Source organism: Lactuca sativa, chromosome 7 (assembly GCF_002870075.4).
Source record: "Lactuca sativa cultivar Salinas chromosome 7, Lsat_Salinas_v11, whole genome shotgun sequence".
Taxonomy (NCBI): domain Eukaryota; kingdom Viridiplantae; phylum Streptophyta; class Magnoliopsida; order Asterales; family Asteraceae; genus Lactuca; species Lactuca sativa.
Window position 1 is genome coordinate 159,087,792 of NC_056629.2, and position 14,488 is coordinate 159,102,279.

Here is a 14,488-nt window from a genome sequence, read left to right on the forward strand (position 1 = left end):
AAAATCTAAAGTTCGTTTCCCTCTAAAAAAATTCAATGACTAAATGTACATAATTAACACTCACTAACACTCTTAGTGTAACATCTCTCAAACACATATCTACATGTGGTATGAACCCACCTTATATAGAAGTGTTTACATCTCTCTCTTTTTCTCTCTTTCTCTCTCTCTCTCTATCTTTCTCTTTCTCTCTCTCTCTCTCTCTCTCTCTATATATATATATATATATATATATATATATATATATATATATATATATATATCATGTCACAAGGTTACTTTACCACATGCAAGTGGGTCTACAAAATTCAAATCGTTTATAAAGTCATACATAAATAACTTTGTACCCAACATTTTCCCCTCAAAGTTAGGAATTGATGACCCACTTCAAATCCTCCAAACTCGAGCAACTTCACGAATCGAGCCTCAAACGTGACACATATAGAGATGAACAATTCTTCCATGACTTTTCAATCTGGGTTCTAGAATGTGAGACCATATAAATTGAGCATCAAAAGGTAGTTAGGAGTTTCTCATTTTCCAAAAAATTGCCCAAAATTTGAGCATTTATGCACACTCCAAAAATTTTCAATAAGTCCAAACCGATCATGAACCAAAATCACTTCCAAATCTCCAATCAAATCATTTCATAAACTTCAAATACTCGAGTTCACTTCGGTCTTCAAGTCCGCATAATATGAAAAATTCAACTTTCGAATTTCCATATCTAAATCTCTCCCCCTTTTTATAATCGAAAAATGATTATGAAACCAAAAAGGGAATGAGAAAACACTCAGTTCGGAATTTTTCTATCCACCCCCCCCCCCTAGGCCTTAACACACTACATAACATTTTGCTTCAATCCGGAAAATCCAAAAATCTTCAATTTTTAGCTTCGTTCACGAACCGCCTTTGACAGAATTTTGAAATTGACAATTTCTACCCAAATTTTTGTCAAAGGCGGTCCGTAAACGAAGCTAAAAATCGAAGATGTTTTGGATTTTCCGGATTGAAGCAAAATGTTTATGCCATTTGTTTAGGGAGAGTTTTGGATAGAAAAATTCCGAATTGAGCGCTTTCTCATTCTCTTTTTGGTTTTATAATCATTTTTTGATTATAAAAAGGGGGAGAGATTTAGATATGGAAATTCGAAAGTTGAATTTTTGTAAAACCAAAATCAGATTGGAAATTTAGATGTTTTATTTAGAAAATTCTAAACCATTGGTTTTTTATTTCGGTTTCAGTTTTTCGTTTTTTTAATATATTTTTCAGGGTTTTGTTTTGTTTTTTTTTTATTTGATAGATTTCTTCATCAACAAATATTGCTATAATTTAACAAAAATAAATAATTTGCTCAAACATTATACAAGAGGAAGTTTGTTCACACTTAGCCATTGAACTTTTCTAGAGGGAAACGAACTTTCGATTTTGTTCACATTCAGTCACTAAACTTTTTCTCATTATCAATTTGTCACTGAACTATTGAAATTGTTCACATTTTACCCTTATGACCGGTTGTTACCGGTCATAAGGGTAAAATGTGAACAATTTCAATAGTTTAGTAGCAAATAGATAACGGAAAAAAGTTTAGTAACTAAATGTGAACAAAGTCGAAAGTTTGTTACCCTTTCAAGTCATTATCCCTTACCCAAATGTCTTCTTCTTATAATTTTAATTAATATGTGCACAACACATATATTAATGAAATGTTATTTTTATTTTTAATTTTATTTATTTAATTTTTATATTAGTAAATAATTTAATATTTTAATAGAATTGTACAGGTTGAAAGATTTGGAAAAGATGAATTACTTGTGTTGTGATTGTAATATTGACGTGAAAATAAAAAGACGATGTAACGTCTAGGTGACAAGCCTGGAAGGGTTGAGAGAGATGAACATGTAGGATTGTACGACCTTACAATTCCACCATCTAAAAGCGAATTATTGATTTAGGTGTAAGATCGTAAAATCCTTAATAAGATCATGAGCGAGATTGTAAGATCATTCATAATATTGAAAATATTAAAAAAAAAAAAAAAACATAAATGAAATGGTATTTAGCTTTTATATTTTTATATGGAATCTTTATTTAATCTATAAAATATTTTAAATTAATTTATACTTCTATACAAAAACATAATATAATTGATATTAGACAACCTAACGTCCCAAAAACCATAACAAATTTTTTTTATTTTTAAAAGACATTTTTATGAAAACCATAAATCATCCAACTCATTGTTTGACAACAGTATCATAAAATCATAGTATCAAATAACATCTCTCAACATAAATCCACATGATTATATATACAATCACGTATTTGCTTTCCCCTGATCCTCCAAAGTACCTGAAACATTTAAATCCACAACTGTAAGTCAAAAGTTAGTGACTTCTCCCACTCCTCCCCTACCCCACCTCCTCCAACTCATCCCATGGTCACTCGCTCCCGCGCTGGGTCCCTCTAGCCTAAACAAAATTTCAATTTATCTGCCACTTCTGATATCTCTCCTATCCCTTGCTCTACTACTCAGGCCCTCTATGACCCCAACTAGAAATTTGCCATGGATTCTGCAATGACCGCTCTTCGGTCAAACCACACATGAGATCTTGTTCCTCCTCCTCCACAAGCCAACATTGTTGGTTTTTGTTGGCTCTATCATCATAAGTATGAAAAAAAAAGGCAATCTTGATTGCTATAAAGGTGGCTTGGTTCCTCAGGGATTCTTTTGGCAACCCGACGTTGACTTTGATGACACTTTTAATCCTATTGTCAAACCCGCCACCATCCATCCGTCTTGAGCATTGCGATATCCAAACATTGTCACAAACATTAGTTGGATGTAGAGGTGAGCAAAAACCGAACTACAACTAAAATTAACCGTAAAAATCGCGTAAACCGCAACCGCAATAAAAACCGATGGTGAGGTTTTCTGTTTTTCAAAAACCGCAAATTTGCGGTCCGGTGCGGTTATTAGTTTTCAAAAAACCGCACCGCACCGCATATATTATATACAATTTTTTTTATTAATTACTAATATATTAAATATTAAAAATAAGACAAGTTTCATGGATGAAAGATTGATAAAATACTAGAAGACAAATGTTTTGGTTTTTTATGATGTTTAACTTTGAAAAATTGTGAAATTAGACAATTTTAAGATATTTCTTGTTAATTACTATTGATCTGACGTTTTTAAGATATTAGTTGTTTGTGATTTAAGTTAATTGTCTTATACCTTATGGTTTTTTTTTATTATTACAAGTAATATGTTTGAACTATTAAAGCCGTTTGAGCTCCAAACTGTGGTTAAAAACCACACAAAATAACCACGCCAAATCAATGTTGTTAATAACCGCAACACAGAAAAAACAAACCCGCACCACAAAAATAACCGCTTAATCGCACCGCAAAAATAACCGCACCAAGCGGTTTTAAAAACGAATTAACCGCATTTGTGGTTAGTGGTGAGGTTTTGGCTAATAATCGCACCGAACCGCATCGCGCTCACCCCTAGTTGGATGTCAAAAATGCCTTTCTTCATGGTGACCCCTATGAGGAGATCTACATGAAACAACCTCCTGGGTATACCCATCCCACCTTTCCTCATCAAGTTTGTTGCCTTCAAAAAGTCCTCTATAGTCTTAAATAAGCCCCCCATGTCTTGGTATCAACGATTTGTTGTCTTCGTCTCCTCTCCTGGCTTTACTAGTAGTCAATCCGACTGTTCTCTCTTTACCTATCACTCGAGTTCTGATCATATTTTCCTTATCCTCTATGTTGATGATATTATTCTCATTGCTTCTTCTTTGACTCTTATATTATATCTAGCATTATAAACTGTTATTATCTAAATTCCCTATGTTCGATTTGGGCTCGCTTTCCTTCTTCTTCGGTAATGTTACGTCTTGTACTAACAAAGGTTTGTTCTTGTCTCAAACCTCCTTTGCTAAAGAAAGTTTGTTAAGTGCTTACATTGCATCTTGTAATCCGTGAAACACCCCTTCTAACACAAAATCCAAACTTTATCCTCATAGTCCTCCTCTCACTGATCCCACTCTATACCGCAGTCTTGCTGGCGCTTTACAATATCTTACCTTCACTCCTCCTGACATTGCATATGTTGTCTAACAAATTTGTCTCTTTATGCATTATCTACGTGAACCTTATTTACTCGCTCTTAAGCGCATCCTCTATTATATTCAGGATACTTTTATCTCATGGTCTCTCTATTCAATCTTCTTCCATTGTTTGCTTGGTTTCTTATTGTGATGCTGATTGAGCTGAATGTCCTCACACTCGTCGGTCCACTTGTGGGTTTTGTGTTTATCTTGGCAGTAATCACGTTTCTTGGTCCTCCAAACGCCAACACACGGCTTCTTGGTCATCTGTTGATGTTGAGTACCGTGGGGTGGCAAATATCGTAGCTAAAGTTTCATGGCTTCACAATCTTCTTCTTGAGTTATCATGTCCATTTTCTAAAGACACGATTGTGTTTTTTGATAATGTGAGTATCATGTATTTATCTTCTAACCATGTACAACACCAACATACCAAGCATGTGGAAATAGATTTACATTTTGGTATGGAACGTGTTGCTATTGGACATGTGTGTGTGTTACACGTGCCATTGGCTTATCAATATGCATATATTTTCACTAAAGGTCTTCTTACATAGTTATTTCTTGAATTTCGGAATAGTATGAACATTTGTAAACCCCATGTTTAAACTAAAGGGGTGTGTTAGTTTATTATATATATATATATATATATATATATATATATATATATATATATATATATATATATATATATATATATAGTCAAAGATCAAATAAGAAGGAAAATTTTGATAGGAAGGTAAAAAGTTTTTTTTTTCTACATATTATTTTAGTGAAAAAACAAAATGAATCGCTAAATGATTCATAAGAAAGATGACTCACAAGAAAAAAAAAACGCCTTAATGATTCATTTTTATGTAAATGAAGAAAAAAATTCACTTTTATGACAATTTTAGTAAATAACAACAAAATCATTGTATAAATGAATCATCCAGATGTTTTTTGGGATTTTTTTTTTGTGAATCATGTTATTTTTTATTCATCTAGTGATTCATTTGTTTTGTTTGCCAAAAGAATATGTAGAAAAAAAACTTCCTACCTTCCTACAAAAAATCATTTCTTACCTATATATATATATATATATATATATATATATATATATATATATATATATATATATATATATATATATATATATATATATATATATATATATATATATATATATATATTGGAGGGTTCAATTGAGAAAAAAATGTTGAGAATGTGGGAATGAATATGGGTCACTCATTTCGAATATGCCGCTTAAGCGCTTCATCGTACCGGACAGACATAACAGATCATATTCATATATTAATATATATGAATAAGTATATTCATATACGAATATGAATATTCATATCTGAATAAGTATAACGGAAATGGTTATTCATATATGAATATAACGGCGGTGGGTGGTGGCGGTGGTGGTTGGTGGTGGTTGGTGGCGGAGGGAGGTGGTGTATTCATATATAAAATACATTTATATTTATATTCATATATGAATACTACTCATACTCCGTCGGCCCGTACGCCGGAGCATTTTGCGGCAAAAATAAATGATCGGCTGAGAATGATTTCCCCCTATTGTCAACATTTTTTATTTTCTCAATTGAACTTATATATATATATATATATATATATATATATATATATATATATATATATATATATATATATATAGTCAAGGTTCTAAAAGGCGTGAGGCGTGGCGTGGCGGCAAGGCCAAGCCTCAAGCTTAACGAGTTATGGCGAGCCATGACGTTTTTCAAAGCGTAATGTAAGGCGACGATTTTGTATTAATTTATGATTATATTGCCGCATAAATATAAATTTATATCAAATATACCTAGTTTTTAGAAGTGTTATATCAACAACTAATAACAGAAAGTTAATAAAAAACACAATATTTGTATGTCCGATTAGAAAAGGTATAAAAAAAGCAAAAAAACGTGTCTCAAACGAAAAAACACGCGCCATAACACGCTATAACGCGCCATGGCATGCCATATCACGCCTTGCCACGCGTCACGCCTAACAGCAACGTTATGAAGCTTTTCGTAACGGCGATGTCGCGCCTCACGCCATGACACGCCTTTTAGAACACAGTATATAGTATACCCTAATTAAAAGTTTTGTCGTGATATTATTTTCCTAACGTAATTATCTATGTTTAGACCATACGGTATACAAGCCACAAATTGGTCCATGGTTGAGGTGGCAATGGACCACGACCATGCACACCAACCTGACTGGTCGTGGTTTCTCCATTTCGTGGTGATTCGTGGTAGACGAGTCAAAAGGACCAATGAAATTGTTGCTTGATCGATTGTGAGCAACGGCTCAATATTAAATATGTAACGTTCACACTTTTTTTTTTTTTTTTTAATTTTTACCTTTCAAACATCATTAAACATCTTCTATAAATAACATAATGTTTCTTTTATTTACTCACACAATTCCTCTCTCACTTTATTCAAAATCAAACACTTGTTTTGCTTGATAATTCAAGCCCAATGGCTCATAAAATGATGAATTGGTCAGAAAATAAAGAAGAGAACTTAACACTAACATTAGTGGCGGCTTCAGAAGACCCAGATGCTATAATGCCTCCTAAATTTTGGGTAAAAGTTGGAAACATTTTCCATGATTTAATGGATTGTCGAAATCGTATATATTTGAAGTTTCGCAATATGAGGGTTAAATGCCTTGAGTTCGATGTAATTTATAATTTTGTTACAAACAACGTACGCAAAGGCGAACCGTTTGCTATGGCCATGCACCAATATGAAGACACGAAACACACACCATTTAAACACGTCAAAACTTGGCTAAAATTAAGGGAGTGTCCAAAATTCGGTCATTCAAAATAATAAAGTTTAAAAACTAGTTTAAGTTGTTTGTGGTTGTATTTATATGTTTTTTTGTTGTGTGTTTTAAATTAATGTAATGTTTGTTTAAAAAAATATATTGTTTTATTATGTTTTTTTCAATGTAATGTAGTGTTTTAATCTAATGAAAAACTAGTACTTAAAAAAATGATTTTCATGTATTTTTGAATTAAATTTAATTAAAAAATGAGGTGGAATGATGTGTTTAATGGTAGGTATCACATGGTTAGTTGTATGGAGTGTGGTGATAATGTGGCACTCACCATTATAGTGATTAGTGGTAGGTATATAATGGATGACTTTATATTTTAAGGTGTTGTTTGTTTTTTTTTTAAAACCTCTTCAAACCACTTTTTGCTGCGCGACGCAACACACGCACAACACTTTTCCTCTCGCATCAGTTTGTTATTTTGGAAGGCGTCAGACTAAAAAACCTCTGTGTGTGTGCTGCGTGACACATCACTTGACTTGCCTCTTCAAACCTATTCAACTTTCATTTTTTCCAAGTGTTTTTTTAGAATTTTGGTATAACTTTTTTTTTTTTAAATTTGATTTTTTTTTTTAAAACTTTTATTTATGGATTTGATACAATTTCTTTTTATAGTTTCCATAAAAAAATTTAACTTGATTTAAAAAAAAAAAAAAAAAAAAAAAAAAAAAAAAAAAAAAAACTTTGATTTTTTTTGAATTTTTTTACCGTTTCTGTTAATAATATTTTCAGTTTTATTTGCATCTTTTTTAACGTGTGTAATTTTTTACGAATTTTGTAGACATCGTTTGCAATACTTTCTTATTATTATTTTTTTTTTTATGTTTTTTAAAATTAGATTTTTTTTCTATAATAAAACTGGTAGCTTCTTTTATATTTTTTAAAAAATTTTATATTTTTAGTTTTTTACATGTTCTTTTTAGTATTCTTTCAATGGTTTAAGACTAGAATTATTAAAATTTCGGTGGTTAAGAACTATTTCCAATTTATAAAATTAGTTTATTTATATTTTAGTTTACTGCAGTAGTCTACATATATTAAAAAACAAACATGTTTTTTATTATAGGTTGCAGCCGTTTGTTCCACCTCTTCTGTTACAGAGGATTGCAGAGGTTGTCTACAGACTTCATAAATTTTCTTTTCGAAAAAACAAACAACACGTAAGTATCATCCAAATTTTGATATATGTTTAGTAGGCCTTTAAGGCTTGAATTACTAGGTTGTGTATGACTTCTTTGAGAAATTTTGAATTAAATTGATTTTTGTTTTAAAAAAATATGATCAAAATATGCAATTTTTTCTAGTATTTGCTCATAAATAAAACCTACAAAACTAATAATCATAAATCATTGACTTGGATCTTAAATTTCAAAAAGCAGATTACAGATAATGGAAGTCAATCGTCAACGACAATAGCACATACGTTGGAATTATATGGTCAGCACTGAAATTTCACAATGGATAGCTTTATTCCATCTTGGACATTATATGTGGCACATCTTATTATATTGGTACGAATACTATAATATAAAATGCATAATTTAACAATTTTAATCTACAAAAAATCATAGGAATATTAATAAGCATATAATTATTTATCATTCAGTTAATAAAATAGTTATTAAAGTATATATTTGTAATAATAATAATAATAATAAATTCTTAGTTAAATAAATCTTTGGCAATAGATATATTAATAATGATAAAGCCAACAAAAAATAAAGGAGTTTGACTTCCCCATTTGCATGTCAATTGTGTTGGTAAAAATGAAAATAATCCTATGTGTTAATACTTAGAATTTTGTTTATTTTTTCTTCAATTATATTTGACTATATTTGACTTATGTAACGATCTTTTATGTCTATATATATACCAAACGAGCTAAAACATAAAACTGTCTTATTCTTATTAAAATCTTGTTATGAATTAATACATACTAGAATGAACTAATAATTCCCTTGTTATCTCACTATATCAAAAAATGTAGATTTATCTTTTTTATGACAACTCTGTTAAGACAAATACATTTCAAATTGTAGAAGTAAAGTACGTGAAGCACAACAAACAATACATAGAAGCAAAAAAGTAAATATTGAAACACTCATTATTTTCTTTTGTCTAAAAATGATAAACCTAAAACAATGAAAACAAACTTATTCTTCTTTCTTCAATTGGTTTAAAATGAGCATTAAAGCGTTCAAAACCAACGAAACAACGGCATAACAGAAAATTTCATTCCAGATTGGCAATGAAAACCGTTGCTTTCTCCACAAGCAAAATAATATGGCTTCCATTTGTTTAACACGAACTCAAACCCTTCTCCTCCACCTTGTGATGTGTTAGCCACAAGTTTTGCCCATTTTAGATCACACCTCAAAAAACTCCATAGATTTGGTAGCAAATAAATGCTATGTGGATGTAAATTGGTAGTGCTAGGTGGATCAAATTTAAACACTGCAATACCACAAATTTCAACGTTAAATCATGATATGTATTTGATCAATAACATTTGTAAAGATTTTCGTTGAACAAAATATATCATGTTATTTAAATGAAAAAAGACTTAGAAACTGCATGCATGGTGTCTCATGCATGATACATACCTAAAGTGTCGTTGAAGAAGAATGGGGCATTTGTTCGAGCCCATTCAGTGTAATTAAAGCCAAAACGCCAGTTGTTAGATCCACCGACAATGATTCTTCTAGAGCTATGAAAAGGGTTCTTGTGTGTAAATGGCTTGTTTGTATTGTTGAAGTTGAAGTTCCAATTTTGGGGACCTTTTTGGAAATTCGCATTGCTTGATGCAACTGTGAATATTGCTGAAATTACGGCTATTAGGAGAAGGGAATGTGTGTACATCAAAGCCATTTTACTCGAGCTTTCTTTGATTGATGGAAAGAGACTTGGAAGTAATGAATTTGGCTAAGTAGGTGATTTATGAAGTTTGGAGAAAATGTGTTTATATAGAGATTAATGAGGCTAACAATTGAAGTAAGAAATGGAATTGAGCCTAAGTTTGTTTAGTTGGGTTGGTGTAATGTTGAAAATTTGTGGATTTTTAAGTTTTAGTGTTCTCATTTGCGTGCAGAAAAATTTCAACGTATGGAAGTGGATTATGTCCAAAATGGAAACATTTTCAACAATTTGACCCATTATATCCTAAACGAAAACATTTCCTTAGCAATTTAATTTATTGGTGAACTTTAAGTAAATTACGATGGAATTAGTTGTCATTTTTATTATGAGTGAGTTTTTTTTTTCTTTTTTTTTTTTTTTTGAAAAAAGAAACACAAAAGAAAATTGTGTGGAAAGACAAAAATGACCTATATGATTTCTAGTTATTTCTGTTGATCCAAATAATTAATTAGGATTGTAAACGAATTAAATGTTTAAATAACGTTTAACAGCAAGTTCATTTATATAATAACGAATGAATATGAACACAAATTATTGTTCGTTTAATTAAACGAACGAAAACAAATAGTTGTTTCGTTTATCAAAATATGAAACTTTAGATAATTTATGTTTTGGCCAATGCCTTTTGTATCTTTAGATTTTTGCCATAAAAATATTTGTTTATATTCATATATGTTTAATTATATTTTTTTTATCTCTGTTCATTTATATTTTGTTCATTTAAAATGTTCAAACAAATATAAACGAACGAACATAATGTGTTTTGTTAAACGGACAAACATTACTATTAAAAGTTTGTTTTTTATTTGTTTATATTCACTCGTTTGTTCGGCTAACTTTAATGAATGGACATGAACAAACCGTTTGCATCCGGTTTATTTACACAGGGTCAAAGGGACTACATTTTAGCAAACTGGGCCGGTTTTATAATTATACAAAAATGTGATGTGACTTTTGCAATTATTTGAATCCATGGGCAATTTTTGTAAATAGATTAAATTTGAATGTAATTTGTGTCTTTTGGACATTCTGGAAAGAGCTTAAAATTTTCAAAGAAAGTCTCACTCACACACTCCGTTTCCACCCTCATTCCACCACCGCCATTTCTCCGGCAACCACCTACGCTACCACCGGTGAGACATCAGGCATGGCCCCTGCAAAGCCCAGCATTCGGTCGATCTCGCAACAAGCATTCGATGAAATGGTTAAAGAAAACATAGACGATCTAGGTATGGACCCTACGGAAGCCCTAAGCGACGCCATCGAAACCCTTACTCTTCAAGGCGTAGATCTCTCTGGTATCGTCACCTCTACACTCCCCGGAGAAATCAATCCGGTGATCCAATCACTTGACAGAATCAAACAATTACAGAGTTCGGATTGGACAGACAAAGCAGTCTTAGACGAGGCGCGATGTTTGTTAGATCATTTGACGGAATTGTCCCGTATTGAGGGATCTGGAAATGCTGCGATTGCTACAAGAAACGGAGGTGTAGAATTGATGTGCTCTGTTTGTTCGAAGCTTCGCGATATTGGCCGTGAGTCTGCACTTGTATCGGCTTTGAATGCATTGGCTGCATTTCTCCATGGTATGAATGGTTAACTCTATGCTTTTACTTAATTTTTCAATGTAGTACCTGAGTTCTATCGATCTCTCGTTTGATTGATCCGATATGTGTGATATCTTTTGTCAATTGTGACATTGATTAGTGTTCTGGAGCATGAATTCAAATGTTCTGCTCCTTCATGATTGTGGCATCAGATTCACTTACAGGATTACGTATTCAATACTAAGTTTCTTCTTTGTAACCTTTCACCTTTAAGATCTTTACATTGAGAGTCATAAGATCATGAATACAATCTTTCAATGCAGATCTTCAAAGTACAGAAACTTTCAGGCAAAGTGGAGGACCAAAAATCGTGATTGGTATCCTAACTGATGAAACTCAAAATGTAAACATTTTGAACAGTGCCTTCTCTGTTATTGCTGCTTCTGCAACTGGTAATGAGGTTCTCAAGGAAGCATATGTCGAATTACACATAGATGAGTTAATAGTTAAAATCATGAAGAACCATAAAAAAGGAAGCATCTCAAGTTTATATGATGCCATTCGAGTACTCTTAGCAGCTGATGATACCCGTGTAATCGCTTCACAAGTAAGTAACAATTAACATACAAAAACACATAAACACTTGATTCTAAATGTTCTTGAAACATTAAATAAATCATGCATCCCAATTAGGTTTATGGGTATGCTCGAAAATTTGCCAAAATTGGAATTGCTGAAGCTCTTGCTGAGTCACTTGATGATGAACTTAACTCATCAAGCCTGGTATCAATAACAATTGCACTAAAAGCCATTTCAGTGAATGTAAGTACTATACTTATCAATTATCAATTATCATATCCCATTAAAATTTATCTTCTATTCTTCTTCTCCTTCTTTTCTTGATCTTTCTGGGATACTTTCAGGATGAAATATGCAGATCAGTTGCTGAAAAAGGTGGTATAGATTCACTACTCAATACTATCGATGAATCTGGCATACAAGGGAACAAAACTGTAGCCAAATCTTGCTGTTCTTTGTTATCAAAGGTTCAATCTTTTTATAAATTTTTAATTTTTATACTATTTCCCAAAAAGGGTATCAAGAATCTTGAGATATTTTCTTTTGGGTAGTTGGCAGGAAGTGACTTTAACAAGAGTGCTATAATTGAAAGGAGAGGTTTGAATAGACTCATCACACTTTCAAACAGACTTCATGATGATCCTTCTGTCATTCAAGAGGTGATGACCATCATAAGCACCCTGTGCCTGCGCTCACCTGATCATGCAGCCATGGCTATGGAAGCTGGAGCAGGAGAGCTTGCAATTCAAGCTATGAAGAAGTTTCCTGAAGCATCTCAGTTGCAGAAATATTCATGTCTCATGATTCGTAATCTTGTTGCTAGGAATACAGAAAACAGGTGGATTGTTATTATTATTTTTAGTTTTAATCAAAATTTGGAAATTATATCTTTTTAATATTTTTTTGGATAGGTCTATTTTGTTGAATAATGGTATTGAGAAGATGATAAGGAATGCGAAAGAAAGCCATAAAAGTTGTAGAGAAGCTGGGACTGATGCACTTAGAGACTTGGGGGTTGAAAATTATAATTCATAGCTATTGTTGCCTTAAAAAATGTTATCTTTTTATGATATATGATTTTTTTAAAAGACTTTATAGAAATTGTTATGTAAGAGATAGGTAAGTTTTTGAGCCTTCTTTATATGAAATATGTTTTTTTTACTTGGCAATGAATTGTGGTAGAAGAAAAGTATAACCGCTCGGGCAAATTTGTTATTTTATAAAAAGTCAACTACTTATAATCAACTTTTTCGGAAAACAAAATAAAATATTCGAAAAACTAATTACAGTGTCTATATGGTAAAATGGGGTTTGTGAGTCATTAATTGGGCTTGATGGTAATTAATTGGTCAAAATTAGCAAAATAGTCAAACTATTTATTTTTTAAATATATATTTTTTTATAAATTAAGGTTTCCAATTAATCCTAGTTAATCATAGGTTGATTAATCTCTTGATCCAGTCGACTGATTAATTACTGTCTAGTGATTTTTACAACCTTAATATTTATTTAGGTTGGCTAATGTTGAGTTTCTAAAATCTTTGAAGTCATGGTTATATAAATGTAAACAAATTTATTTATTTATTTATAATATAAATGTAAGGCTAGAGTTTGAATTTAAGGTGGATGATTATCTTGTTTGGATGGTTGTGATGAGGTTTTATTTATTGGTGATCTCAATTTCATATTTGATTATAAATTTGTATCCTTAATGCATTAATTTCTTTTGGTACCTTGGTTAGTAAATAACCATTGTGTTCGTGGGTATACATGTGGGTATTGAGTATCCCAATTTATTATTTTAATTGACTAAAACTTACATGGTGAAATTTCCATTACCTAAAATCCTTTCACAATCTCATCTAAAAAATTACTTGAATTTTTGTAATAGTTACAATTTACAACAATATTAACAAGTTTAATAGTTTGAACTTTTTGGTTCTTGCTTGAATGCTTGTGCCAACAACTCAACATATTGTCGACTTGGATATTGGAGAACCAAAAACCTCATGAGTTTGAGGCTCTCAACATTGTGGTTTTAATTTTGAATAGGTATTTTGTATTGTGGAGTAGGATGTAAGTAGTATATACTAATATACATAACAAACTTTTTATTTCTAATCATCTATACATAATATTATAATTTTGAAAATATACATATTAATATAAAATTATAAGGATCATAAAATTTAAATGGTTTAGATCTAGTAATCCGACATATAAAATCAGAATATCATAATCATCTCAAACCTACAAAATAAACATATACCCCGTCCAAAACTCATCCCAAAGATTTCAAGATTGGTTTTTCTATTAAGATTTGAGTATTTTTGTTATCTATATTTCTTTGGTCTTATTATATAGGAGCCAAGTACCTTAAACTTAGCTTAATTAAGCCTCAATAGTATGATAGATTGATGCACATTCAAAGTAGTTTTGGGATGATAGTGTCATGTTATG

The 14,488-nt window shown here is 31.3% G+C and overlaps 2 protein-coding genes across 2 annotated transcripts; one reads left to right on the forward strand and one right to left on the reverse strand.

Moving 5' to 3' along the window:
* Positions 1-8,925: 8,925 nt before the first annotated feature.
* LOC111895648 (uncharacterized) lies at positions 8,926-9,928 on the reverse strand. Its single transcript, XM_023891725.3, has 2 exons — positions 9,587-9,928; positions 8,926-9,437 (listed from the first exon to the last, which is right to left on the reverse strand). Exons 1-2 carry the CDS (start codon positions 9,849-9,851, stop codon positions 9,181-9,183), a joined length of 522 nt encoding a protein of 173 aa, XP_023747493.1. The 5' UTR covers positions 9,852-9,928; the 3' UTR covers positions 8,926-9,180.
* A 996-nt stretch (positions 9,929-10,924) lies between these two features.
* LOC111895668 (uncharacterized) lies at positions 10,925-13,189 on the forward strand. Its single transcript, XM_023891744.3, has 6 exons — positions 10,925-11,488; positions 11,773-12,056; positions 12,143-12,271; positions 12,373-12,495; positions 12,580-12,866; positions 12,940-13,189. The coding sequence occupies exons 1-6, from the start codon at positions 11,047-11,049 to the stop codon at positions 13,061-13,063; spliced, it is 1,389 nt and encodes a 462-aa protein (XP_023747512.1). The 5' UTR covers positions 10,925-11,046; the 3' UTR covers positions 13,064-13,189.
* The last annotated feature ends 1,299 nt before the right edge of the window (positions 13,190-14,488 follow it).